At 36.7% G+C, this 27,324-nt stretch overlaps 3 protein-coding genes across 3 annotated transcripts; 2 read left to right on the top strand and 1 right to left on the bottom strand.

Moving 5' to 3' along the window:
• The first annotated feature begins 3,032 nt into the window (after positions 1-3,032).
• On the top strand, positions 3,033-8,244 carry rpl26 (ribosomal protein L26). Its single transcript, XM_016274761.1, has 4 exons — positions 3,033-3,129; positions 3,801-3,973; positions 4,104-4,244; positions 8,075-8,244. The coding sequence occupies exons 2-4, from the start codon at positions 3,806-3,808 to the stop codon at positions 8,201-8,203; spliced, it is 438 nt and encodes a 145-aa protein (XP_016130247.1). The 5' UTR covers positions 3,033-3,129; positions 3,801-3,805; the 3' UTR covers positions 8,204-8,244.
• A 1,156-nt stretch (positions 8,245-9,400) lies between these two features.
• LOC107587067 (thiosulfate sulfurtransferase/rhodanese-like domain-containing protein 2) lies at positions 9,401-12,826 on the bottom strand. The gene is made up of 9 exons (XM_016274679.1): positions 12,454-12,826; positions 12,092-12,369; positions 11,895-12,003; positions 11,698-11,820; positions 11,290-11,395; positions 10,598-10,713; positions 10,365-10,523; positions 10,157-10,295; positions 9,401-10,081 (listed from the first exon to the last, which is right to left on the bottom strand). The coding sequence occupies exons 1-9, from the start codon at positions 12,565-12,567 to the stop codon at positions 9,849-9,851; spliced, it is 1,377 nt and encodes a 458-aa protein (XP_016130165.1). The 5' UTR covers positions 12,568-12,826; the 3' UTR covers positions 9,401-9,848.
• Positions 12,827-13,180: 354 nt separating this feature from the next.
• LOC107587102 (nuclear cap-binding protein subunit 1) lies at positions 13,181-23,453 on the top strand. The gene is made up of 20 exons (XM_016274747.1): positions 13,181-13,381; positions 13,987-14,078; positions 14,165-14,265; positions 14,369-14,525; positions 14,636-14,743; positions 14,819-14,940; positions 16,078-16,147; positions 16,586-16,801; positions 18,109-18,206; positions 18,323-18,386; positions 19,267-19,377; positions 19,526-19,590; positions 20,276-20,338; positions 20,458-20,532; positions 20,645-20,748; positions 20,951-21,073; positions 22,644-22,746; positions 22,938-23,031; positions 23,131-23,234; positions 23,315-23,453. Exons 1-20 carry the CDS (start codon positions 13,348-13,350, stop codon positions 23,451-23,453), a joined length of 2,043 nt encoding a protein of 680 aa, XP_016130233.1. The 5' UTR covers positions 13,181-13,347.
• Positions 23,454-27,324: the final 3,871 nt, after the last annotated feature.

The raw sequence follows: 27,324 nt of genomic DNA on the forward strand, positions 1-27,324 counted from the left end.
GATAGATAGATAGATAGATAGATAGATAGATAGATAGATAGATAGATAGATAGATAGATAGATAGATAGATAGATAGATAGATAGATAGACAGATAGATAGATATAATGGTAAGTTAATCATTAGTTAAAAGACAGTGTATTATTACAAATTTACAGGTGCATGAGAGGTTTTCAATAGAATTTTGTCCAATTTCACAGAACACTAACCTTTGTACCTTTATTGTTTTCATGTGTGTCTATTCAATCGTATGCACTCAAAAGACCCTTTTTATTCTTAAGTCCCAAAGCCAGAGAGAACAAACGACGAGACAGAGCTTTATGCGCCTTAGACCCATTCTGTGAACCAAACTACAGGCTAAAGAACACTGTCTACAGCTACAGATTTGGTCAATCCATGTTTTCCCCTGATCTGGCACATTCAATGCTATATTCATTTTCACAATGGATGCCATTGAGTTGTGTAAAAGAACACCTGCTCGCATGACATGTCAGGGCAGTGTAGTACCCTGCAGTTTCAAAGAGAACATTTGTGGCAAACTGTGTTTTGCTATTTTTGAAGGTTGGTTGGATAAAAGCCAAAAAACAGACACATAATATTGTGTTGAATAAAAACTGTTTTCAAATTCATTGTCAATTATATCATTCTAATAAAATGATTAGTGACCCAGATGTGCCTTCTTTCTTCTTCTGTGTAACCTTTTGACAAAGGAAGTCCCTAGGATTTTTCTTTTAACTAAAGCACCTGTGAAACTTCACAAGAAATTATTATGTTTTGGAGTGAATCAAAGCCAGCAAGATTATTACTTTGTTAAAACGAATAGTCCACCCAAAAATGAAAATACGGTCATTATTTACTCACTTTCATGTCATTCCAAACTTATACGACTTTCTTTTTCTCTGGAACATAAAAAATAAGATATTTTGAGGAATGTAATTAAACAGTTTCAGTTCCCACTGACTTTCATAATAAATTATATAAAATGATTACTGTCCGTCTGTCTGTCTATTTAACTCTGACTGTCTATCTATCTCTATCTCTCTATCTCTCTATTTATCTATCTATCTATCTAGCTATCTATCTATCTCTATCTATCTATCTATATATCTATCTATCTATCAACCTATCTATCCATCTATCTATCTATCTATCTATCTATCTATCTATCTATCTATCTATCTATCTATCTATCTATCTACCTATCTATCTATCTATCTATCTATCTATCTATCTATCTATCTATCTATCTATCTATCTAAACGATGATTATGATTGCCTCCTGATTGCAATATTATTGATGCATGGAAATTCATGACATGTTTTATGTTTTTGCTTGCTGAAATTCTAAGATTGGTGCTGCAAAGTCAAATTCAAGCTGTGGAATATGGTAGCTGTTTTCTAGTTGGTAGACAGTGTTGGGAAGGTTAATTTGGAAATGTAATAGGTTACAGATTACAAGTTATCCTACTTAAAATGTAATAAGTAGTGTAACTTTTCAATTACTTTATTAAATTACTTTTTGATTACTTTTCTCAATTTCTAATGTTTTCAACTGTTAATCATTTTCAAACATAAACCAGGCAGGGTTAATCTTACAGTAGTACTCAGTAGTCAACACTGACTCCTGTCAGACTTTCGAAATCCTTCATCACTTGAATAAAGATTATAATAGTTTAATTTTAAAGGAGACATTGGATGCAAAATGTGTGTGGACACAACCACCCTACAATGATAAAAATCCATTCACTCCTTTTTTTTTTAATCCCCCAAAAACCTAAACAGTCTCAATTATCAAGCCGTTTTGATTTTCTGAGCAGTATGATGTCACATTTGCTCAGGCCCCGCCCATAACCACTGAAGTACTGTCCAGTATTAGCATAGTTTCGCCCTCAGCCAGTTGTATGAAGTCCTGTAATTTAATTACACATTTTTATCAGTAACTGTAACTGATTACAATTACTTTTAGGCTATTTTGTAATTAAATTACATAATTCCGTTACATGCAGGCCCGGACTGGCCATTGGGAGCATCAGGAGCCTAGTACATCCCTGCATCTCATTCTATTCTATTCCATTCTATCATCTATAGCATAACTGTACATACAATTTATTTATTTTTCAATTTATTTTTCAATATTTGTCTATATATATTTACATATATGTATTTTTTTTATTATTCTCATCTTATTTTTTATTGTCTGTGTGTTGTTGTTGTCTCTGTGTACTGGAAGCATATGTCACTAAAACAAATTCCTTGTATGTAAATTCCTTGCATACTTGGCAATAAAACTCTTTCTGATTCTGAAAATGACTGAAGGTATAACACCAATAGACTTTTATTAAGTTTGACTTAAGGTACTAATATGTACTGCTAGGCGTTGTTGTACCCCAAAAGGTACAATTTTGGCCCTTTTTTCTGTGTGGCCTGGATGAGTGTGAGATTTCCCGGCCTGAAATTGCATCCCAGTCTGGCCCTGGTTACATGTAACTAGTTACTTCCCAACACTGCTGGTAGACCATCTTGAACCATGGTTTTTGCATAGTGGTCCACCAGCTAATCATCTTGGACCAGATATTATCCAGCTTGGACCAGCAATAAACCAGCTACCACCTTCCAAAACACAGCTAGCAGCTTAAACTGGACTTTCAAGCAGCACTATAATAAGGACATAAACTGAGCACTGAGAATGGATCACTTTTGCTGTAGCAAACAACCTGCAAAATAATTAAAGAAAGGACTAGCAACCGACTCTGGTTATTCTCACGATTTTATATGTATCAATTTCACCTGTTTTTATTTTATTCTATTGTTATTTTTTAATTTTAAAGATAAGATTTCTTTCAGGACACGTAATTAATACTCAAAACCTGGAGTAAAAGATCAACCCGTCCACTTAATTGTTTAAAGCGCATCATATTTTATACATTTATATTCGATTATATTTCTTTCTAATATAGACTACTTCATTCAATGAATTGAATGTTCATTTGACCCTGCCATAAAACTGACAGTGACAGCTACTTTGAAGTCCCGTTCTATCCATGATCTCGCGAGATTTGTGCTACAACTAATTCTGGCGGAAGTACTTTTAGAGTCTCTTTTCCGGCGGCCATAGCGACAAATCGGCAGGGTAAGCAAAGATTGCTAAAGCATTTCTTAAACATCCTTTGCCATCCTTGTGGATTTTTATGTCCTGAAAGTTTAAAACACACATTATCGCTACATAATATCCCTATTTTCAATATAGATGTATTAGTTTATACTGAAGGTGCGACATCTCGGTGGATTTAGTCGCCAAAGTTCAGTCAGTGGATGCTATAGGTGCTTTGCTCCGTCCCGGGTGGATAACTAATTTTGCCCAAACACAAGGCCATGCCTTCCGTTTGCGCGTGTTATATGTCGTTTTAGTCGTGTTGCGTATAAACGCTCTTCAAACACCTTAAATATGGAAACTTGAGCTGTACGTGCGTATATTGTCATGTCAAGTTGAAATAACTAGCTACAACAATACCACGGGCTGTTGAACATGCTTTTCAAATAACTTACACCGTGTGTTAGCCTGACATAAATGAGTGTATTATTAGTAATATTGTTTTATGTGATATCACTGCTGATTTGTCCATTGAGAGACGTGCCGAAGTGTATCAAACAAACCCAAGTTCGTGTCAGTAAAGCTTGAGCCGGGTTCATTCTTCTACAAACCTAGTGTTGAATGTGGCTTTTTTGCAACCCAACTACAATTTACACTAAGTTTCTTTTTTGGATTCAAATTGAATTTTAATTGTCCTCTTTCTTTAACAGCCATCATGAAGCTCAATAAATTTGTGACCTCCTCCCGGCGCAAGAACCGCAAGAGGCACTTCAATGCCCCTTCACACATCCGCAGGAAGATCATGTCCTCCCCTCTGTCCAAAGAGCTCCGCCAGAAGTACAACGTGAGATCCGTGCCCATCCGTAAGGATGATGAGGTCCAGGTGAGGACATTTCCAGTTTTTCCTACCTGGTCAATGTTAGAGTCTGATGGAAAGAAATGTTGTTTAGTATAATACTGGCCTCCTTACTCGGCGTAACATTCTTTGCTTGATTTTTTTCTTTCATCACCAGGTTGTTCGGGGACACTACAAAGGCCAGCAGATCGGCAAAGTTGTCCAGGTCTACAGGAAGAAGTATGTTATTTACATCGAGCGTGTTCAGCGTGAAAAGGCCAACGGCACCACAGTCCATGTTGGCATCCACCCCAGCAAGGTATGTTTTATATCCAGATGTTTGCTTGCATGCTAAACATGAGATATCAGTGTCATTGGAAAATTAACTAGTGGTTCTTCTACATCTAGAAAGCTGAATGGCTGATCTAAGTTTTGATGGAGATTAAGAGGTTTTACAGGATATGCTGTTTAATTGATTTTGTTCAGTAAGACTTTACGGCAGCTAATAAACGCATTCTAACACATTCTGATTTGATGTAAAGGGCAATATGAAATGCATAAAATATTACATTAAATGTGCATAATTTAATAAATGTCATATTGTCAGTAGAGTTTGGAACTTAAAGGGTTAGTTCACCCAAAAATTAAAATTAGCTTTTGTTTTACTTACCCTCGAAGCATCCTAGGTGTATATGGCTTTCTTCTTTCAGACGAATCCAGTCGGAGTTATTTTAAAAATTGTCCTGGCTATTCCAAGCTCTATCATTGCAGTCAGCGGGTGTTGCAGTTGAACAGTCCACAAGTCGGATGACGCAGCACGTATGCGCAGCGCGCGCCTCTGAGATATGCTAGTCTCGTGAGTTTGTTTATAGGAGCAAAGGAATCAAAGTTTCCTTACTTTAGCAAAGGAAAACCAGTCTCTTCTTGGTTTATATAGAAATCCTCCTACATTTTTCTTTGCAAATCCTCTGTTTGTACTTCTAATTCGTGATTGGCGTTTTGTTCTCTCTCTACATTCGTCACTAATCACGCAACGCATACGTCCTGCGTCATCCGCCGGAACTGCTTCAGTGTATGACAGTCAGCGGAAGTGAGAGAAAAGTGTTTATTACGTTTGAAATATGGATATTTTTCTTACAAAAACACATGGATTCGCTACAGGGGGCCCTTATTCACCCCCTGGAGCTGTCTGCGACACATTTTATTATGAATGCGCAAGCTTTATTTGACGACTTGTGGACTGTTCAACTGCAACACCTACTGACTGCAATGATAGAGCTTGGAATAGCCAGGACATTTTTTTATTTAACTCCGACTGGATTCGTCTGAAAGAAGAAAGTCATGTACACCTAGGATGCCTCGGGGGTGAGTAAAACACACGCTAATTTTTGTTTTTGGGTGAACTAATCCTTTAATCTGTTGGTTACAATAGAGAAATTTTGGCAAAGTTACTCTTTAAAAAAAAAAAAGGCTTCATTGCTGATAGTGATGCTTTTATCCAAAGCAACTTGCATTGCATTTATGATACACATTTTACCAATTATTGTATTGCCTTGGAAACAAACTCTTGACCTTTACATTGGTAGCACTAAAGCTTCAGGTAAATCCAATTTTAAGGTAGACCATGAAGTAGGGCTTGTTTTTGGGTGAACTAATCCTTTAATCTGTTGGTTACAATAGAGAAATTTTGGCAAAGTTACTCTTTAAAAAAAAAAAGGCTTCATTGCTGATAGTGATGCTTTTATCCAAAGCAACTTGCATTGCATTTATGATACACATTTTACCAATTATTGTATTGCCTTGGAAACAAACTCTTGACCTTTACATTGGTAGCACTAAAGCTTCAGGTAAATCCAATTTTAAGGTAGACCATGAAGTAGGGCTGGGCGATATGGTCAAAAATTCATATCTCAGTATTTTTTTGGCCGATTTGCGATATACGGGATATATCTCAGTATTTTCGTTTTTGTATTTGGATTAAAAAAATATGTTTTTAATATTTCACTTGCTGCCCAATGTTGTCCAACAAAACAATACATATTAAAGCGAGCGATAGAGAGAGAGAGAGAGGGGGTCACATCACAAACACATAGCAGCTTCATCACTGTGTCTGTCACGAGACTCTGTTCCCCTTTCGGGCTCTGTCTTTACATTTATTTTGAAAGATGAAGCTCGTGATTATGGTAAGGAGCGTTACATTTCCGACGAGTGCTTGCGGTGTTCGGCCAATCACAATCCACTGGGTCAGCTGGCCAATCAGAGCAGACTGCGCTTGTCGGAAGGAGGGACTTTGTAGAAAACGAAGCGTTTGAGAGAGGCGGGGCATAGAGGACCTACAATAATGTACAGTATTTGAAAAATAATGTGCTTTTTGAACATTAAAGCATGTCAACATATTCTGTTACACCAAATACATAAAATGATCTTTTTTTTTAAAAATTCATTTGATCCCTTTAAGGGCTATGAAAACAAATGAGGTGAATGTAACCATATAAGCCTTTATACTATGTGCAAAAAAGGGTTAAAATCACATTTCATTCTAACATTGTAATCTAAAAACAAAAATAAGGCTTTTAAAGCAGAAGATAAAATTCACTAAACTTAAAAGTGAAAATAAGTGACAACAAAGGCACAGAGGTGTGTTAGGCTATTTTGATTACCCCTTACAGTCACTTTACAGTCAGTGCTATCATAAAAATAGACCTAATTGTAGGTTTAAAATTTTACATGTCACATTTATTGTCCGACTACAAACATTTCAGTGAAATGTATATTTTAGTCAGAATTTTGTGCTGATATTTAATTAGGCTCCATCTGTTTGGCGTGCGCGGCGGCACTCGTTCACTGAAGTCTGTGAAGTTTAGCGGAGAATCCCAAAGCAGAAGGCTCATGCACTTCTGACAGAAAAATGGAAATATTTCCATGGCTTTCTAACTTTTACAGACGGAGAATATACCTGTGAAATGCAAGTTATGCATTAAAGGAAACAGCACATCTCAAACACATTAAACAGCACGAGTAGCCTAGGCCCTATAGTGTCTCTGTCAGCGGCACATGCAGCCTTTCTGTCAGAGCATATGATGGCCCGAGCCGCTTAAACTATGCGAAACTATTACTATACTGTGTCTTACCAGTTTTTAAAGGCCTTAATATATAAAGCTTGTCATATGTTTAGCAAAAACTGGATTGGGCACTTTCTCCGCAGCAGCTCAGTCTGTGTCCTCCGCTATATTTTCAGATGCGCTCGTATCAAACTACTGTATATCAATATAAACGGTATTGCCTCATATCGTATAGCTTATAAAGAAAATATCAATATATCGTACAAACTCGATATACCGCCCAGCCCTACTATGAAGTTTGGAACTAGTTTTATTGCATCACAACAAACTCTGTGCTGCTGAACTGTCATGCCTCTCTTGGATTGACTACACATTTCTGACATTGGTCTGATTAATGGTAACTGTCTTAACAGTTTCATAACTGATTGGTGCATTTAACAAGTGCTCTATATGACACTTAAATGTCCAAATATGCATATTTATAGTTACAGTTATCATGGATTACGTTGTTTGAAACATTGTCTGATTGTTCTTTTTGATTTGCCAATGTCACCAATTTGCAAATGCATAAGCATACAGGATCGCATTTGTTACTTGTAGTAGAGCTAGTTAAAGGCTCTGCAACCAGCTTTGTACTGTTACAGTGTCAGTAGTATATGTAAATGAACCATGTGTCCTCTTTCGTCACTGCACGCAGATATCCCTGTGTGTTTGCCAGCAAAAGTCTGCTTGATGACATGTTTGTCAGGACTTTTTTGTAAACTACATATTGAACATCTGCATTTGTATTCCTGCCAAAATCAAAAGTGCTTAATGGCAAAAGAGAATGACACAGCCCTTTATCTGTTTTCTGTAGTCAACGTAGCACTAATTAAAAAAAAAAAATCTTAGCTTTAAATTACCTAGAAATCATTTAATCCATAATTAAAATCCAAACTATGTTATTGAAATGCAATTAACAATTAAATGCTTTTAGACAACTTAACTGTTTTGTTATAGCTGATGTAATTAGTTTTGATCAATTGCATATCTTGTGCTATTTTATGTTGACGGAAATGTTAATGAAATTAATCTTTTTGTTGTTCAGGTGGTGATCACTAGGCTAAAGCTCGACAAGGATCGCAAGAAGATCCTTGAGCGCAAGGCCAAGTCCAGACAGGATGGAAAGGATAAGGGCAAATACAAGGAGGAGACTATTGAGAAAATGCAGGAGTGAAACGATTCTTTTGCTAACAATAAAAGACTGTAAAAACCTGAGTTTTTCACTTTCTGTGCTTTTGTCTTTTATATAAAAGTGATGCTTTTGTTTGAAATGGCAGTGCTGTTACCAAATTGAACTTGAAATGAGAGCATTTGGATTTAAGCTCTGCTTTAGTGACGTGTTATTTATATCTGTAATATGTGTTATTTATTCATAAGAAGTGATAAATATCTTTTTTTTTGTTGCCATTTTAGAGTCATTGTGACAATGCTGGTACTAACTGCAGTCTGTTGCTACCTTTTGTAAGTACATTGCCTTTAAATTATCTTTGTTACACATTTCTAAAGAGACTCAATAGTAAAAGCTGCTTTTTAATATGGTAAAATAGAGAGATTGTTCTATTCTGTATCAGCTGAAAGTCAAACACAGCCTTTGGGCAACTCCAGTATTGATTAGAAAAGAAATCCAGCACATCCAGGCCGTTTCATGTGCAGTTTACTCCAGTTTCAGATAATAAACTTACAAATAATATTTTACAAATGTGTTGAATAAGATCATAATAGGTCTGAACTGTCCCACTTTGATGTGAATGATTTATTATTTTGAAGAAATATGAGTGTTTGTTCTCTAACAGCCACCAGGAGGCAGTGCAGACCATATTTTTGCTGCCACATTTGTTCTTGTATTCAGTCTCTTGGCAATATTTAATTTTGACTGTCATGCTCTTCACTCTGTACTTTTGGATATGTTTCAGCTGGCTGATTGCTATTCTGTCACAGCTGAATCCGTTGTTTGGACCAGTACTGACCAACGATACCATCTGGTACCTCAACCAACACTGGCAGTAGGGTCCAATTGTTTCTTTACAAAGCAGGTTAGCAGATCATCCTTTTTACATTATCCACCTTATTTTTCCCGTAAGAGCAGGCACGGCCATTTGTAAATTCTATGGGTCTGGCTTCCGGTCTCATCCGTGTCCAGCTATTTTTAGCTGTACAAAACAGGTCGTTTTGCGGCTTGATATTGCAAATTGGTGTCTTACCATATTATTCGAATGCATTATGTTAATTATGAACACACTGGTTTGTAGTGCAAACAGTTTCTCACCCTTAGGCTTACTTCCGTGTTGAAGAATAAGGTGGATAAATAAAGTCCACTAACATCTTTCATTATGTAAATGATTTAAATGTTTTCCTGTTCACTTCTTTGCAGATGCCGGAAACTTGTAAATTGCCAAAAACGTCGGTAAACTCTATTTAACTTTAGCTTTACATGCTGTTCTCTTATGCAAAGTATGACCACCATGACAGTTTGTGTTGATTTATTAATTTGATCTCATGTTCGAGGAAATGCAATTAAATCTTGTGTTTTTTGTCTTTGTGTGTATATGTACATCATCTTTGTCTGTATATAGTTTGAGTTGAATGGACCTGATTATTGTTGGAAAAATGAACACGTCCCATTCATATATGTATGATTTCAAATGTCAAATAAAATTAAGAATGAGAATGATTTGTAATTTACTGAAGATTTGTATTGTGTCCAGTTTTTTAAATCATGACTGAATGGGTACAACAGTTTTAAAAAAGCATTTTGCAGACTTCTTAAAATCACACAAAGTTGCAGGCCATCTAAGATGATTTTCAACTCATTGAGTTTGTCATAATGCATCTTTGGGTATTTTGGGACGGGACATCGTGCATTCGCATTCCTCTCGGTGAGAAAGCCCATCGGAGGAGACATCGCTGTGGTTTTGCTCTTTGGCTTGGCACACAGGACAGCAGGCCGTCAGGCCGCGCTCTATGCAGGTGGTGCACGACAGAACCAGCTGGCAGCAGAAGTCTGTGGAGCACAGCTGATATTGATCCCACGGGCAACTACAGTATCTGCACTCTGGGGAAAGGAGAAGTAAATGTTAAGTTTGTCACTCCATACAATCACTTTTGAAAAACTTGCTCGAGTACACACCTGAAATGACGTCCTCATTGAATGCGATGGCATAACGGTCATCAAACACAAAGAGTTTACCGTGGTAGAAGCCATCGGGGAACTGCTCTAAGTATTTGTGAATGCCTCCTTTCAGCTGGTACACCTCCTTGCATACATTCTGAAGAATAATACTCATGTTTGAGAATGGCATTACAAAGATATGTAATTTTTTCCCATTCAGACTTACTTTTGATTTGAGATAAGCCGAGCCTCGCTCACAGCGGATGCCTCCTGTACAGTACATCAGAACCTTTTTGTCCCGGAAGAGATCCAAATTTTTATCCACGTAGTCTGGGAAGTAGCTGAATTTCCGGATGTTGGGGGCCAAACACTGACTGAACTGACCCTGAGAACATACTGAACTATTATTAGCTGTAATGTACATACAGTTCTGGGATCAATGACTTTCAAACTACTTACAATTTTGCTCTCGTAGAAGTTTCTGCAGTCCAGTAGTATTGTATCATTGCCCGAGGACTGATTTTCCACAAACGCCTTCACTTCTTTGTGAAATTCCTTTGGTTCCAAGTGTATTCCTTTTTGAAGTACAACATTCACATGAATACAATAGATTAATATACTGTACATAACCGCTCAAATGTTTGGGGTCTGTAAGAAATACTGCTCACCAAGACTGCATTTATTTGATCAAATATACAGTTAAACTGTAATATTGTGAAATATTACAATATAAAATAACTATTTTCTATTTTAATACATTTTAAAACATTATTTGTTATTGTGATGGCAAAACTGAATTTTTTAGCATTATTACTCCAGTATTCAGTGTTACATGATCCTTCAGAAATCATTCTAATATACTGATCTGGTGCTCAAGACACATTTCTCATTATCATCACTGTTGAAAACAGTTGTGCTGCTGATATATTTTGATATTTCAGGATTTTTTGATGAATAGTAAGTTCAAATGAATAGCATTTGAAACTGACATTAGAAATTAATTTACCGTCACTTTTGATCATTTGATGCATCTTTACTGAATATAAGTATTAATATCTTCAAAAAAACACCTAACCTCCAGCTTTTGAAATAGGCACACTGAATAAACAATTGTACTATGTATCAAGCAAGTTGTAAAGTGTTTCTCTTACCAGCCAATCTGTAGGAAACGATCGCTGGATCTACACCCATCGGGACAATTTCTTTGTAAACACCAACCTTCAAATCAGAAAAGCACGCTGCACCTCCTTCACTTTTCTGAGGGAAAAGTCAGTGAAGAGCATAGGGGATTTTAGACACTAGTTATTATGAGGGATTCAGACCCCATCTGTCATCTTAGGAAAAAAATCTCCCTTTACCTGAAGTGCCAAAACTTTAAAATTTGGTTCAATTAAGTATTATTATTTCTCTTTCCTGACAAACATATGCCACTTTAATTGTAAGTCAGTCTCATAATCTCCAAGCACCACTAAAATGAAATCTGATTATTATGAGCATTATTTGAATTCATATAATGCATCTTATCAGTGTTATTCTGGACAGTGGCACAGATACTTTACCTTGAACTCCTGTACTTGCATTATTTTGAAGGTTGGATGTGACAGCATTGCCTTGATGTAAAGATTGGTGGCTGTTTTGGTGCCACCAACCGTTCCATTGATACCTTCACTAGCCACTCGTACCTGGAGAAGAACAACCTCAATCCAGTAAAATGGCAATAAAAGTCTGGAACAAATGTTGCTTTGCTTTCATTTACCTTGCCTGTTAGTTTAAGTTTTAAACAAAGCTCTTTCTGCCACTGACAAATGATCTGAGGATCATTTAACTGACAGTAGCAGTAATACAGCAGAACTTCACCTGGACCCCTAAAACAGAGGAACTCCATGAAAATGATCATCAGTCTTCATATAAGCAGAGCAGATGATATCAGAAACATGCAATGCACATACGTACTTGAGGTCATCCTCTGGGATATGGCTTGTATTAGGGATCCAGGATGATACATCTGTTGATTCTTCATTAATGGACTCTTCCTCGCTGTGAGCCTGGTGGAGCATCACGTCCAGTGTCTCAGTGGTCAGCTGGTGAATCTCACTGGCATGGCTGTTGGCAATATGTTTGTGGATTGATGATGACTCTCTGAATGACTGTCCACAGCAGTGCCAAAGAGCTGGTGAGCTGTTTTCACAGGTTGGACGAACTTTCTTGGATGCCACAAATTTCGCAAATGTCTAAACACCATGGGGAAAGTACTGCTATTAAACACTACAATCATCATATCAATAAGTGTAACTTAAAATGGTCACTGTACTCACCATTTTCTTGACATGAGAGTACAGTTTCCTTGTTGCTGAAAAGTCTGGTTTGTCCGCTTTATGGACCTCTGGACCAAGACTCTCAACGTCCAAATCAACAAGCATACTTGCCATTATAATTGTGATACTGATCTCCAATAATTGAGAGAAACCCAACTATTACCTATCACAGTTCACAATCCAATACTTTAAAAACAAAACACCATCCTAAAAACCTGCATATAAAGAAATGTAACCCTTTTGTAATGCAATTTATGTCGTTAACACTTGACCGGTTTATTAACTGATAGGTTAATAAAACTAAACATAGAAGAAAACTAAACGTGCATTCATGGCTGTAGAGATAAAATGAGTCGCATCTACCGGTGTCCGATTCGCGAATGATTCATTCTTTTGACTCGGATCTTTTCATTGAATCAAATTCTAAATGACTATTCATCAGGTAAATTATAGCTGCGACAAACTGAACTGGGACGAGCAATAAACACACTTATTAAAATAGAAAGTTTAAAGCGTGTTTTTTACGCTGCAAGAACAACTAATAGGACACAAGGAATACACGTTTTGCAGCATACCAGGGATCATAAGCCTACTTGTGTAAAAGAATCAATTGTTTTGAAAACGAACTTCTAGAAAGAACCGATTCTCGGTGATGAATCGGACTTCTCACCACGAGTCGCAACAATACACGTGTTTCCGTTGACGCAGCTGTTAGCCCGGATGTGCTCTCCTTAAATCAACCGCTTTTATTTTTCTAGTGTGGCTAACGGTTGTTGCCATTCAAAGCTGCAAGCTTTACTAAACGCTATTCAGTGGATATAAAATAGTTCCAAAAAGTGTATGCGTAGCGGTTTTTCCATACTATTTCAACGGTCTGAATATTGCATTTGAGAAATGTCGAGGCGAAGGCACAGCGATGAGAGTGATGGTGAGTGAGTTAGCATGTTAGCATGCAGGTTGACAGATGTGTTTATGTAATTTTCATATTGTGTGTTTGTTTACTCTTATGATTGCAAATGAAAGACTGTCTGACAATGTGGCAGCAGAAGGGTGCAGTATTTGGCATATGTAGTCTGTTTATTTGCATTAAGTGCATTTGCATTTAAAAAAAAGCCTCAAGGAACCAATTAAATGTTACTTTTCGAACAGATAGGAAGCTTTCAGATAAACAAAGCGCTTTGAATTTGATTATGATAATTTATGACAGAATGCAAGTCTCTTTGCACTATTTAATACTTTTTCATTGCATTTTCTTAAAACTATCATAGTACTTTTATTTACCATTAAATATGTCTTTTATTGTCTCAACATTACACTACAGAATTCAGCTAATTGTGTTGTCATTCATGTTAGAAGTGACTAATTGAATGCTTGTTTTTTAGTTATTTGGCTGTTTTTGTTCTGATAACACTGTCCACTTTGATTAAAAGAAATGTTCTCATTTGTTTCAAACATGCAGACTTGTTAGAGTCAATTTCAAAGTTAGCTAAAAGTTCACATATAAGACTCATATGCTTGAGTTTTTCATTCCAGCCGGCTCCCAGCCTCACAAACGGAGGAGGACGTCTGAACCCATTGAGATTGAAGACCGCTTGGAGTCGCTGATATGTCGAGTGGGAGAGAAGGTATAGTCTCGCACATCTTACTGCTCATGCAGAAGTGTTTTTTTTAAATTTTAGACATAATAACTGATTAATGTATATTCTGCCAGAGTACATCCTCCTTAGAGAGCAATTTGGAAGGTCTTGCTGGTGTCCTGGAGGCGGATCTTCCTAATTATAAAAGCAAAATCCTGCGCATCTTATGTGCTGTGTAAGCGACCTGTATTTTAATGTGCAATGTTTCCTTTTGCTTCAAAAGTGAATCTCACTATGCAATGGATGTTGTATATAACACTTTGTTTGTTTTTGCGTAGTGCAAGGCTTTTGCCAGAGAAGTTAGCGGTGTACACAACACTAGTGGGACTTCTCAACGCTCGCAATTACAACTTTGGAGGAGAGTTTGTGGAGGCCATGATCCGACAACTTAAGGAGACACTAAAATCAAACCTTTACTCTGAGGCCGTTTACTTGGTTTGTGCTGTTTAGCATTTATATATATATATATATATATAAAAAAAAAAATATGCATCACAACTTTATTGTAAATTTTGATGGTGTTTAATTCATCATGTGCACTGCAGGTGCGCTTTCTCAGTGACCTGGTGAACTGTCATGTCATCGCGGCTCCATCCATGGTTGCTATGTTTGAGAACTTTGTCAGTGTCACGCAGGAAGAAGACATACCACAGGTGAACATGACCCTAAGCATCCCTAGCAGATCATATTCATAGATAATCGTGAGACTGACAGATGTGTCCGTACAGGTGCGGTCTGACTGGTATGTGTACGTTGTGCTGTCCAGTCTGCCTTGGGTTGGCAAGGAGCTGTATGAGAAGAAGGATGTGGAAATGGATCGCTTGCTCAACCAAATTGAGGGATATTTAAAGTAGGTTCCTCTTTCAGCTGTGAAATTACTGTCATTTGCACAAAAAGATGCCATGAAGCGCAAGATGCAACACATTATCTTTTGTAGTGTCGTATATTTTCCCGGTAATATTCATGGAGAAATAATGTAGAACCATCAGGATTTGAAACATGTTAGGCTATGATATTAGCTCTGTGTAAAGCCTTACATATTAAGCTCTAGTCTGGGACAAAAAAACAATGTTTATTGAACTTTTAGACAAAAAGTTTGTAAAAGATCTAACAATATAAATAAAAATAAGCTCATACTCAAGGATGGAAACCATTTTTTATTCTGATATTTTAAGTATTCTAATGTTTATATGGCCAAAAGGTAAGATGTAATTTTGATTGTTTGTTTTGCTTGTAATGTAAATCAGTTCAGAATCAGATCTATATAATAGAATAGTAGACTACATAAGTAAAATGCATTTAAAATATCAGTTGTCAGTCTATTTCTCCAAATAATATCTTAGTAATATCATATTTTAAAGCTTAGTTTTAAAGATCATATGATGCAGAACATATAATTATTCTTAATATTCATTAAATGTATTTGATACTTTATTTAACATGATTTCTAAAAAATTATATATGGATATTCAAGTAAACTTCGGTTGCACCAGTCCAGTAAGTGTTAGTCTTGAACAGTTACTAACAATATAAAAGTTATTCTTACTTTTTGTATATAAAAATCATCATAGATTTTACAGTAAAAAGACGTGTGAACTGCAACCCGACTTGGATGTGTTTAGAATTATGCTAAAAGGTCTTTATAAAAAGTACAAGCATATAGCTACTATAATCAATCGGATGACAGAATGTAGGAAGTTTTTCAGCAAAGGTTTGATTGAGTATAATTTAGAAGCCTGAATCTTATACAGTAGGCTTTAAAGGGTTAAAAAACTTTAGTTATATATGTATGTGTATATGTGTGTGTGTGTACTGATAGAATAACGTGCTAGTTTTGATACCATGTTGTCTTTAAAACAATAATTTGTACCTTATTTTTCTTTGTTGATATTATGATGTTTGACGGCTCAAATGTGGTTATGCAAGTAGATTACAGAAAATACAGAGGAGTCTGCTGTGAAATGTCATGATTTGGGTTTTGTTACAGGCGGCGTCAGAAGACTCATGTTCCTATGCTGCAGGTGTGGACCGCAGAAAAGCCCCACCCACAGGAAGAGGTGAGAGTCCGAATATAGGCTTCATCTATTCCAGATTCATCACCTTATCTATAAGCACTAACAAAATATCAATCACAGTTATTCTCAGTGCAGTTGTTAATGCAATTTGGGTTGTATTTTACATGTATTTATTCATGTATTTTGAGGATGGGTTTGTCTTGCAACCAGCCCATTTTGGATTCCCACTAATTTGACTACCATAGAGTTTGATTAGATGCAGGACTTTTGACATTATCAAACAAATGGAAGGTGCTTTCTCTTTTGTCACATTTGATTCATTCTATGTATGTGTGTTTGTATACAAATATATTTATTAATAATCCCCCCCCCCCTTCTTCTTCTTGTCAGTGACCCTATCAGAACAGACTTACAACCCACCAGTTGAGAGCTGCTCTGTCTTTTCACTGTAATTAATTTCTTCTGTGTCTCTCTGTGCAGTATCTGGACTGTCTCTGGGCTCAGGTGCAGAAGCTGAAGAAAGACCGCTGGCAGGAGCGTCACATCCTGCGGCCTTATATTGCATTTGACAGCGTGCTGTGTGAAGCCCTGCAGCACAACCTGCCCCCTTTCACACCTCCAGCCCACTCTGATGACGCTGTTTACCCCATGCCCCATGTCGTCTTCCGCATGTTCGACTACACTGATGCCCCAGAGGTGCAGTAATGTTTCAAATCTAGTCCTAATTTTTCAACTGGATCTATAATGGGACTAGGGTTGGGCGATGTTTACAAAATTGCCACCGGACAATGTCTACAGTGAAACATCGCGATGGACGATGACATCGGTGTGGGTGAAGAGTTAGGGCAGGGGTAGGCAAGTTCGGTCCTAGAGAGCCGCAGTCCTGTGGAGTCCAGTGTAGACTGACTTTAGCTGATGCGGCGTGGTGCGACACGACAACTGTCGTGTCCGGTGTAGATATGGTGTAACGGTTGCCTGTTACATCCTACAGTACATAAAATTTCACTTACCACATAAATGGAGTAAGGAGAGATGACTGAGAATGATGGCGAATGATTTGCAGATCCTCAGTACCACTGACAATCATATAATCTTGTTAAATGTGTGGCAAGTACTGCCGCTCCATAGTATAAACAGAGTACTGTGCGATCTCGAAAGTGAAACTAAAAGTGATCGTCCATTCAAAAGCACGATGCCAGTTTCAATGCCAGGTATAATAGTGGCTCCCTGATGCCAAAATATGTATGTAGTATAATTACCCAATTATATACCTGCGAGGAAAAATATTGAAATATATATTTTCCTCCCATCTTGTATTTATTTCCTTTAGGGGTTCCGCCTACACGTTATTTTCTTTCCGAACACTGTATTGGGGGGGGATCACGATGCCGGCTCAACATCGTGATGTCTATCGGCGATGGACGATGGCATCGTTTATTGGCCCAACCCTAAATGAGACATCAGAGGAAAAAATGCATAATCCGATTCCTTTAAAAACATGAAAATGCGTTTTTATTTAAAGGTCTTTAATTACATTCTTTAGCATCAGTGTTGAAAATAGTTGTGCTGCTTATTATTTTGTGGAAACAATGCTACATAGTTTTCAGAATTCCTTGATGAATAGAAAGTTCATAAGCATTTATTTGAAATGGCTTTTAATTGCCATTAATTAAATTCTTTAGCATCAATGTTGAAAATAGTTGTGCTGCTTATTATTTTGTGGAAACAATGCTACATAGTTTTCAGAATTCCTTGATGAATAGAAAGTTCAAAAGCATTTATTTGAAATAGAAATCTTTTGTAACATTATACATGCCTTTCCTGTCACTTTTGATCAAATTAATCCATCCTTTCTGTAAAAAAAAAAAATCCCACTGACCCCGAACTTTTGAACTGTGATGTATATTCAGTTTTATTCATTTTTAATTTGCTTAAAATTGGTTGCGTTCCATGTTCTTGTGGATGCTGTTTGTATATGTAAGTGTGTTTTTGTCTGTCGTCAGGGGCCTGTGATGCCTGGAAGTCATTCAGTTGAGCGCTTTGTGATTGAGGAGAACCTGCACTGCATAATCAAGTCTCACTGGAGGGAGAGAAAGACCTGGTCAGTCCTTTGCATATGCTAATAGCATTACTTTTTGCTTTTCATATTATTTGAAACTTACTTGGCCTTCAACTGTGTTTCCCCCCCCCCACCTTTCTTTTTTTGTTCTTTCACAGTGCTGCCCAATTGCTCAGCTACCCTGGAAAAAACAAGATTCCCCTTAACTACCATATTGTGGAGGTAAATAAGAATGATGCTGGTCATTTTTTATTTGATAATATGGCAAAATATATTAGCTACTGTTAGTACAGTAAATGGGCACTTAAGCCTTATTCGGACGGGACTAGTTTTACATGGGGTCTTTCGAGGAATTTGTTTCGTAGATGTACTTTTCGGTTTTAATCCTGTCCGAATCTGCCACATCAGTGTTTTTCTCAAACAACCTCTGTAATAATTCACGAGCAAATTACATACTGTTTTTCAGCAAACTTCGTGATCCTCTGAGAAAACTTATCCTGTCCAAATGCGAATGTCTGTGATTGCAGACAAGATTTTTTTTCACAACACGTTTCATTGTGTGTTTTGGCCAACGTGACCTACCGTAGATGCTCTTACTACTGCGTGCATTTTTGATATGTTTGCTCGTGGCAAAGAAATAAAAAAGTAACCAAATCACATAAACCCTTAAGACTGGCTACTGTAATATCAGCGTCAGGTAAGATTACTCGCCTTCATTTCTGCACTCAATTACATAATGTTTTAATTACATTACTGTATGTACCTTTACAAAAATGAAACATGGGTTTACTAAATAAATACAAAAATAAAATGGTTAAAGTAACCACAAATTAACCATGGTTTTGCTATACTAGCCATAGCTTAACCATGGCATTTGTAGTAAACCTATGTTTATATAATGGTAATCAATATGTAATGGTAATCAATCCGTAATAATCTGTAATAAACACAGAGATGTTAGTTCTGTCCTAATTGGTACATGAAAATCACAGACGTCAGGTGACAAGAAACCAAACTCGAGCGTAGTTTAGAAAACTAATCCCGTCTGAATAGGGCTTTAAATAAGTTATTTCAGTGTAATGCTATATCTGTATCTCTGTAGGTGATATTTGGTGAGTTATTCCAGCTGCCGAGTCCTCCTCACATTGATGTCATGTACACTGCGTTACTCATTGAGCTCTGCAAACTGCAACCGGGCTCTTTACCACAAGTTGTATCCTTCATACTGACTGAAAACCATGCAAATTTGTGTTTTTAACTGATTCCTCCTCCACGTTGTGCCACAGCTGTCTCAAATTTAAACTTTTGGTAACATAAGTGTCCCCTACTGTTGTAGTTTTCTTTAACCTGCCATTATTCAGCTTGCTCAAGCCACAGAAATGATGTATATGAGGCTGGACACAATGAACACAACCTGCATAGACCGGTGAGTCTTAAATTTGAAGTTGAATAGTTGGCTAAGCCATTCCCTTTTGTTAAAGGGATAGTTCACCCAAAAATGAAAATGGTCATTTACTCACCCTCATGCCGTTCCTGTATTTCCTGTATGAGTTTCTTTCTTATGTTGAACATAAAAGAAGATATTTTGAAGAATGCTGGTAATCAAACAGTATTATTTTCCCTACTATAGAAGTCAATGGGGACCAACAACTGGTTCTTCAAAATATATTTTGTGTTCAACATAAGAAAGAAACTACAGGTTTTGGGTTTAAGTAATATATCTCATCCTGAGAAAGTAAAGTTACCCAGTTGAATTCTGATAACAGACTTTGAATGGAATCCTCATTAAAAGTAAAACTTTTCTTACTACAGTAAAAAAAAATATTAGCAACATTGACTTCTGAGAATCTTCAAAGCTTTTGTCAAGTCAAGTCAGTCAAGTCACCTTTATTTGTATAGCGCTTTTAACAATACAGATTGTGTCAAAGCAACTGAACAGCATTAATTAGGAAAATAGTGTAAATAATGCAAAATGACAATAGTAAACACAAATTTTTCAGTTAAAGACAGTTCATCATTGAATTCAGTGATGTCAACATCCTGCTCAGTTTAAATGGTATCCCTTTTGTCCCTTTAATGTTTCTTTAATATGGTGGATTATTCTGTTTCAGACTCCTCAACTGGTTCTCCCATCATCTGAGTAACTTCCAGTTCAGATGGAGCTGGGATGACTGGTGAGGATGAGCTGTTTCCTCTGGGAATTATTTGTACAGGCTGTGCATTGTTTGTTTGTGTTTATTGTTTGTTAAAAAGCTGTTTATTTTATATAAGTTTTGCATTTTGATCTCTTCAGGGCTGACTGCTTGACTCAAGATATTGAAAAGCCTAAACCCAAGTTCGTTAAAGAGGTTTTGGATAAGTGTATGAGGTCAATTTCACATCTCTTTATTAAGTTGCATTGCTTTTTATAATTGCTGATTGGACCCAGTTAATACATGCTGTTATGTTTATTACACTGAGCCTTGATTATGAACCTGCAGGTTGTCGTATCATCAGCGGATAGTGGACATTGTTCCTCCGAGTTTCTCTGCCCTGATCCCGGCTGACCCTGTGTGCAGCTATAAATATGGAGAGGAGGCTGACAGTATGTTCATGCTCACGAACACATCTGTGATTCAATGTGTATATTTATATGCATGCATGTGTACATGTCTTTAATTTTACGTTCCATTAGTGACAACCGACCACTTCCACTGTTTTATTATTTATTATTTTGCAGCTGTATTATATTATCTTTCAGTATAGTTGTGTAATGTTGTTTGTTTTTGTCTTTTAATTTGGTTCAGGTTCATTACCAGGATTAGCTATGGCAACTACAGTGGGTAACGCTATCAAAAACCGGGCATCTAATGAGGAGATTCTTATTGTTCTAAAAGATGTCCCTAATCCAAACCAGGATGATGATGATGGTGGGTCTGCCTTTTGGTCTCATATGACATTAAGCCACTTGCCAATCATAGTGCAACATCTAGTCTAGGGCAGGGGTCCTGAACTCTGGAACTTGAGATCCACTTTCCTGCAGAGATTAGCTCCAACCTGGATTAAACACACCTACCTGCAACTTTGTAGTAATACTGAAGACCTTGATTAGCTTGTTCAGGTGTGTTTGATTTTGGAGCTAAACTCTGCAGGAAAGTGGATCTTGAGGTCCAGAGTTGAGGACATCCCTGGTCTAGGGCTATCAATTGAATTTAAATAGATAATTGTTAAAGCTATTCAATAAATTAACTAAATATTTATAACGTATTTAATATTTATGTATGTAATTCATAATGCATGTGTATACATTTCATTAAATAATCCTGAAAAAGTCGCTATAATACAATGATTTCTGAAGAGTCATGTGACACTGAAGACTGGAGTAATGGCTGATGGAAATTCAGCTTTGCCATTACAGAAATAAATTGTATTTTTAAACATATGAATATAGAAAAGTTTAAATTGTAGTAGTAATTCACAATATCACTGTTATGAACAAATAAATACAGCCTTTATGAGCATGAGACTTTTCAAAAGCATTTTTATTTTATTTGTATTTATCTTTCATTGATTGTTATTATTAATTTTATGAATGTTATTCTTTTTAATTATTTATTCTAAATGGTTGGTCTACTTAAAATACTCTAAAAAATAGCTTATTAACTGGTGTTATTTGAGTAAAAAATATTGTTTAACATCACTGAACCAACCTATATACATTACTTTATACCTGCAAAACTAATTTATATGGGTTAAATCCGGTAGAAGTAGCTCTTTTTTGTGATTTTTATTTTATTTATTTTTATTTTTTTAAATAACATCACAGACCTTGAATGACAGTGAATAGAAAATAAAAAAAGGAAACAAAACAACAAACAAACTCATAAGAACAGTGAATAATACTTCAGGGTAATTTAAAAGGAACATACAAATAAACCACGGCAGCAAATTACCACACAGAATAATGCATCTTCAATTTAAAACAGTTCTTTTAAAGCTTGGGCTGTTTTACTCCAATAGGTAACAGTTTGTTTTCTAGTCCCATTAATCCTTGCAGTGCTGCGTTCTAAACTAACAATATTATGAAAAGAAGCAGCCAGAATCTTCTAAGATCCATGTCAGGTTTAAACCATTGCTGTATAGTAGTCTTTTTTAGCTGCAGTGAAGCCAGACATTAACAATCTTCTCTGAGCTTATGTAAACTTGTAAGAAGAATCATCATTTAACAACATAAGACAAGGATCAAGATCAAACTGCAACTTAGGTAGAAGTAGCTCTTTAAGGTAACAATTGCACATTACCACTATTTGCAGTTAACTTATAAAAGCACAGAATTTTGTCTTTATACTTTCAACTTGGCATTGTTTATTATGAGTATATTTGGCTCTTATTACAGATTGTTCCTCATTTTTATATTGCTTTGGATAAAAGCATCTCCTAAGTGAGTGAATGTAAATGCGTGGTTTTCTTTATGTAACCACACTTCTCCTTTCTATCCAGACGGGGGCGATGGCTTCAATCCTCTAAAGATTGAAGTGTTCCTGCAGACGCTGCTCCATTTGGCTGCGAAGTCTTTCAGTCATTCCTTCAGTGCCCTGGCCAAGTGAGTATCTCCTGCCAAACCCCACACAGGCCTGCCAGCAGCTGGCTTCATGCTCTCTCTCCTTCTGCTCACAAACACTGCCTTTAATTGCTAAAAGCACAGATCATTGAGAACGTATCTAAGCTTGTAAAATGCTCAGGTGCCGTTCTTCTGGTAAACGGCAATGGACGTGTTTCTTTTCTCTCTCTCAGGTTCCATGAGGTTCTGAAGACCCTTACAGACAGCGATGAGGGGAAACTGCACATCCTCAGGGTTCTGTATGAGTTCTGGAGGAACCATCCTCAGGTGGGATCATTCAGACATCATATTTTATATGTTGTATTGTCTGATTGCATGCCAGCCATGGCATTTATGAGAGCTCATGCTGTCATTGTACTCTTTCAGATGATCTCAGTGTTGGTGGACAAGCTGATACGGACCCAGATTGTGGACTGTGCAGCTGTGGCCAACTGGATATTTTCTCCCGAAATGGCTCATGATTTCACCAGGTAAACCTGCAGAACACACTTACTTGTGCAGGGGAGGTCACTGCAGCTGTAACTGATTTACGTTCATTGGGTCTATGCAGGTTTTATGTGTGGGAGATTCTACATTCCACCATCCGGAAAATGAACAAACACGTGCAGAAGATTCAGAAAGAGTTGGATGAGGCAAAAGTAAAGCTGGAGAAGCAACACAACAAAAAGGTAGAGAAAAAATCATTTTGATTGCAAAGACATTTGTGCATGTGGGCTTTTGTTCAAACCACACAGCACTTTGATTTGTTTTTTGTTTTTGTTTTTTTTGCTATTCTGATCTTTGGGATTGCCTGTTCTTCACTGTTACTTTAGTAAGGGCTTACATTGCATCGTTTGTTTGTGCAGTGCAGACAGTTAGTATCTGGAATGTCAACATTGGTTGCTGTAGTAATAATGTAGGTGTCGGCCCTAAGCCAACACACTTTCTCTTCCAGCAACTAGTGAGGATAGACCAGACGGACAACTGGAAATTTGGCTTCTGGTTGGTCACAATGTCTAGCCACTGCATTGAATTGATGCCCGAGACAACATATGCTGTTGAGGAGGGATTACTGCATTTGTTTTTTTTACATCCTACCTAGAGTCCCAGACACTACAAAAACTACTCTCATTCAGATGAAAACGGATTTCTTATAAATAGTAAATGTATTTCAAATAGGGATGCACCAAAATGAAAATTCTGGGCCGAAACCGAAAATTCTGGATGCACGAAAATGCTTTGTAATGATTATTTATTATTTTATTAAATTAATTTTGTAAAACTTTTTAAATTTAACTACATTTTAATGATACTGAATTTAAAAAAACACAAGCCAGTAAAATAACCACACTTTTACTGAAAGGAACACAATAAAACTGGACAGAATTTATATTAATATTGGTAACCCTTTACATTAGTTAACTACTTTAGTTAACGAACTAAGAATGAACAATAGTTCTTCAGCATTTATTAATCTTAGTTCATGTTAATTTCAACATTTACTAATGCATTATTAAAATCAACAGTTGTGCTTGTTAAAGGAGACAAATGCCCCTTTTTACAATATGTAATATAAGTCTCTGGTGTCCCCAGAATATGTTTGTGAAGTTTCAGCTCAAAATACTCCACAGATCATGTATTATATCATTAGGAGGCCATGATGGTCAGAGCCCAATTGGCGAATTTGGCCAGGATGCCGGGGTTACACCCCTACTCTTTTTCGAAGGGCATCCTGGGATTTTTAATGACCACAGAGAGTCCGGAACTCGCTATCCTGGGGAGTTAGGACCCACACAGACCACAGGGTGAGCACCCCCTGCTGGCTTCACTAACACCTCTTCCAACAGCAACCTAGTTTTCCCAGGAGGTCTCCCGTCCAGGTACTGACCAGGCTCAACCCTGCTTGGCTTTAGTGGGCCACCAATCTTGGGCTGCAGGGTGATATGGCTGCTGGCTGCTATAATAATTAGTACTAAACTAAGTTTTCATTCACACACAAGTTTACGTTAAAAACACACAAGTTACAAAAACAGTGGGTTATGTCTGTAAAGGTAAACTGCTGGGAAATAAATTGCATGTTTATTTTAAGATCTAAATAGTGTTCTGTGCTCGTCTGTGCAGACAAAGGCAGAACAGTTAGTATGATTTGCTCAAACTTTCACTATAGCATTAGAGCTGGTACACCGTTGTCGCTTGCGAAAACACAATGACGGCGCCGTGGGTGGAAACTTACAGATTAAGGGGCGGTAATATTATAATGAGATCCCTTTGCCACGTCACCAAGGGAGCGAAATCAGACGCGCTTGTTTTCTCAGACGCTTGCAGAAAAAGGCTTCCCAAAACAAAGTTAATACATTAACTAACATTAACTAATGGACCCTTATTGTAAAGTGCAGAGCATAGCGTCACTGAAGGTAGCATCATTTTTAGCAGCGTTGCCCAGTACACCATGTTACAGCACAGTAGCTCTACTGCAATCCGGAACAAGTATACTGCATAGAAATTTCCTGTCAGCGCGTTATTTGAGCGAACTTTGCTTTTCCTGGTGAGCATGAGCGGTACACGAGCGGAACGCACGTTCATAGAGCAGAATGTCAAACTGCGCAGTGATGAGGAGAGTGAAACCTGCCCGCTGAACACTGCTGGGCGGGGTGTGCGCCGCACCATATATATATTATTTATTATTATATGTAGCCTTTTTTCTCTTTCGGCCGAAAACTGAAAATGCCATTTTCGGCCGATAACTTTCGGCTGCCGAAAATTCGGTGCATCCCTAATTTCAAACAGTATGGTGCTTGGAATCTTTATTTATTGTGTTTCAGATTATTAAAAAAAACAAATAAGTCAGTTTTGCGTTGTCAGTGTGAGCAAAGCTCCCCCCATTATTTTAGAATATTTTTTTCAGTTTTTTTTTGTCTTCATTTTCTTTAACTTATCTTTTGTTTTATATTTTTAAATTTTATTTTTATATTTATCTTAAACATATTCATTTTGTAGTTTATTATTTCTATCATCTATTTTATTTTATTTTTGTTACAACTAGTGCTGTCAATCGATTAAAAAAATTAAATAATCAGTTTACTTCTGAAATAAATCACGATTAATTCCACCTAATTTTAAAGTTTTTAAATATACATTTATATTGCAGTAACTTCACATTTAGTCTTCAAATTAATGTAGAAACAACATAAGTATATAATTTTAATATTTGTTTAATGGCATCTTTTTTTATGACTGAAGGCGAGTATCACTGATACCAATACTAGTGATGTCTCTAGGAAATTTTTTTTCCCCCTAATATTTAACCATTGACTATATGTAATGTTGACTATACTAACATTACCAGGGGTGCACATACGTTTTTCAGCCTGGTTCTCAGAAGAGAACCTGGAGATTTGGTTTGGTCCTCACATGGCACATGGTGTGACCCATTAAATATAACTATAGAAAATAAATGAATAATAATAGTGATAATATTATTGCACTTTATTTCGTTTTTTTTAAATAAAGTGTGATGATACTTTTTAATTTTAAATACAAATACAATTATTTTTATAGTAAACTTAAAAATAAAATGCTAATATATAAAAAAAAAAATATTATTTTAATTTGAACCTTAATTATTATTTTAATTTGAATTATTTAAATTGTTCATTTTCAGACTTAAAATCAGCAAGCTTTTATTTTGGCGGGTTATAGTTTCATTCTTGCTTTAATATGAAATGATACAGGCTACAGTGCAGTTTTTGTGTGCAGTTGAAGAACACGCGCTATGAGCACAGTATAACTGCTGACGGGATGGAAGATTCATTTTTACTGACATCTGGCCTGACAACATCTCATCTGACCACAGTTCACTGTTGTTCTACTGAAGCTCCCTCCTCACCTGTACCTTTTCTGCGCTCATTTGACTTGCGCCTGGCGCTGAGGCGAAGTAGAGTGCGCGTCTGAAAAGTGTCCTTATTTAGACATGTGCCGGTATTCGGTAATGCGATATATCACGATAATGCACATGCATGATATTGTTATCGTGGGCACTTCAAAATACCGTGAATAATTATTTCTTACAAATTATTCAGATTTTTTAAATGCATTTAGAGAATATTTTACCCATCAACTGGTCACAATGCAGAACACCACTGTATGTATGCTGTGTGAAAGACGCATGCGCACTCATGTAAACAAGCACGGATGAGAAGCGCATAGCGGAACGAGTGAAGGAGATGCACTGAATGAAAACAAGTTCACTCTCTGACAGCAGATGGCGCTAAACTGCAGAAATGCAGCCGTTACCCCGGGAACCCCATAAACAAAGCAGCTGCACTACTTTCTAAAAATGCATTTAAATAGTTTAAACCATAGATACATATCTATGGTATAAACAGCCATTCAGATTTTTGTATTCACCGTGGTGTTCATCACCGCAACAAATACTTAAATAGTTAGACTTAATAAGCTATTTATTTTCAAACTTTTTTTTTTACATTTTAAAGGGGTCATATGATGCTGCTAAAAAGAACATTATTTTGTGTATTTGGTGTAATGAATTGTGTTTATGCAGTTTAAGGTAAAAAAAAAAAA

The sequence above is a fragment of the Sinocyclocheilus grahami genome, unplaced genomic scaffold (genome assembly GCF_001515645.1).
Source record: "Sinocyclocheilus grahami isolate Dianchi unplaced genomic scaffold, SAMN03320097.WGS_v1.1 scaffold89.1, whole genome shotgun sequence".
Classification (NCBI taxonomy): Eukaryota; Metazoa; Chordata; class Actinopteri; order Cypriniformes; family Cyprinidae; genus Sinocyclocheilus; species Sinocyclocheilus grahami.

Bases quoted from the DNA above. Each gene is read 5' to 3' on its own strand.
- rpl26 (XM_016274761.1), top strand. From the start codon at position 3,806: ATGAAGCTCAATAAATTTGTGACCTCCTCCCGGCGCAAGAACCGCAAG. The intron at 3,974-4,103 runs GTGAGGACATTT...TTTCATCACCAG, and splicing joins GTAAGGATGATGAGGTCCAG to GTTGTTCGGGGACACTACAA. The intron at 4,245-8,074 runs GTATGTTTTATA...TTTGTTGTTCAG, and splicing joins TTGGCATCCACCCCAGCAAG to GTGGTGATCACTAGGCTAAA.
- LOC107587067 (XM_016274679.1), bottom strand. From the start codon at position 12,567: ATGGCAAGTATGCTTGTTGATTTGGACGTTGAGAGTCTTGGTCCAGAG. The intron at 11,821-11,894 runs GTAAATGAAAGC...GTTCTTCTCCAG, and splicing joins AACTTAAACTAACAGGCAAG to GTACGAGTGGCTAGTGAAGG. The intron at 11,396-11,697 runs GTAAAGTATCTG...CTTTTCCCTCAG, and splicing joins TGCAAGTACAGGAGTTCAAG to AAAAGTGAAGGAGGTGCAGC.
- LOC107587102 (XM_016274747.1), top strand. From the start codon at position 13,348: ATGTCGAGGCGAAGGCACAGCGATGAGAGTGATG. The intron at 13,382-13,986 runs GTGAGTGAGTTA...TTTTCATTCCAG, and splicing joins GCACAGCGATGAGAGTGATG to CCGGCTCCCAGCCTCACAAA. The intron at 20,749-20,950 runs GTATGTTCATGC...AATTTGGTTCAG, and splicing joins ATATGGAGAGGAGGCTGACA to GTTCATTACCAGGATTAGCT.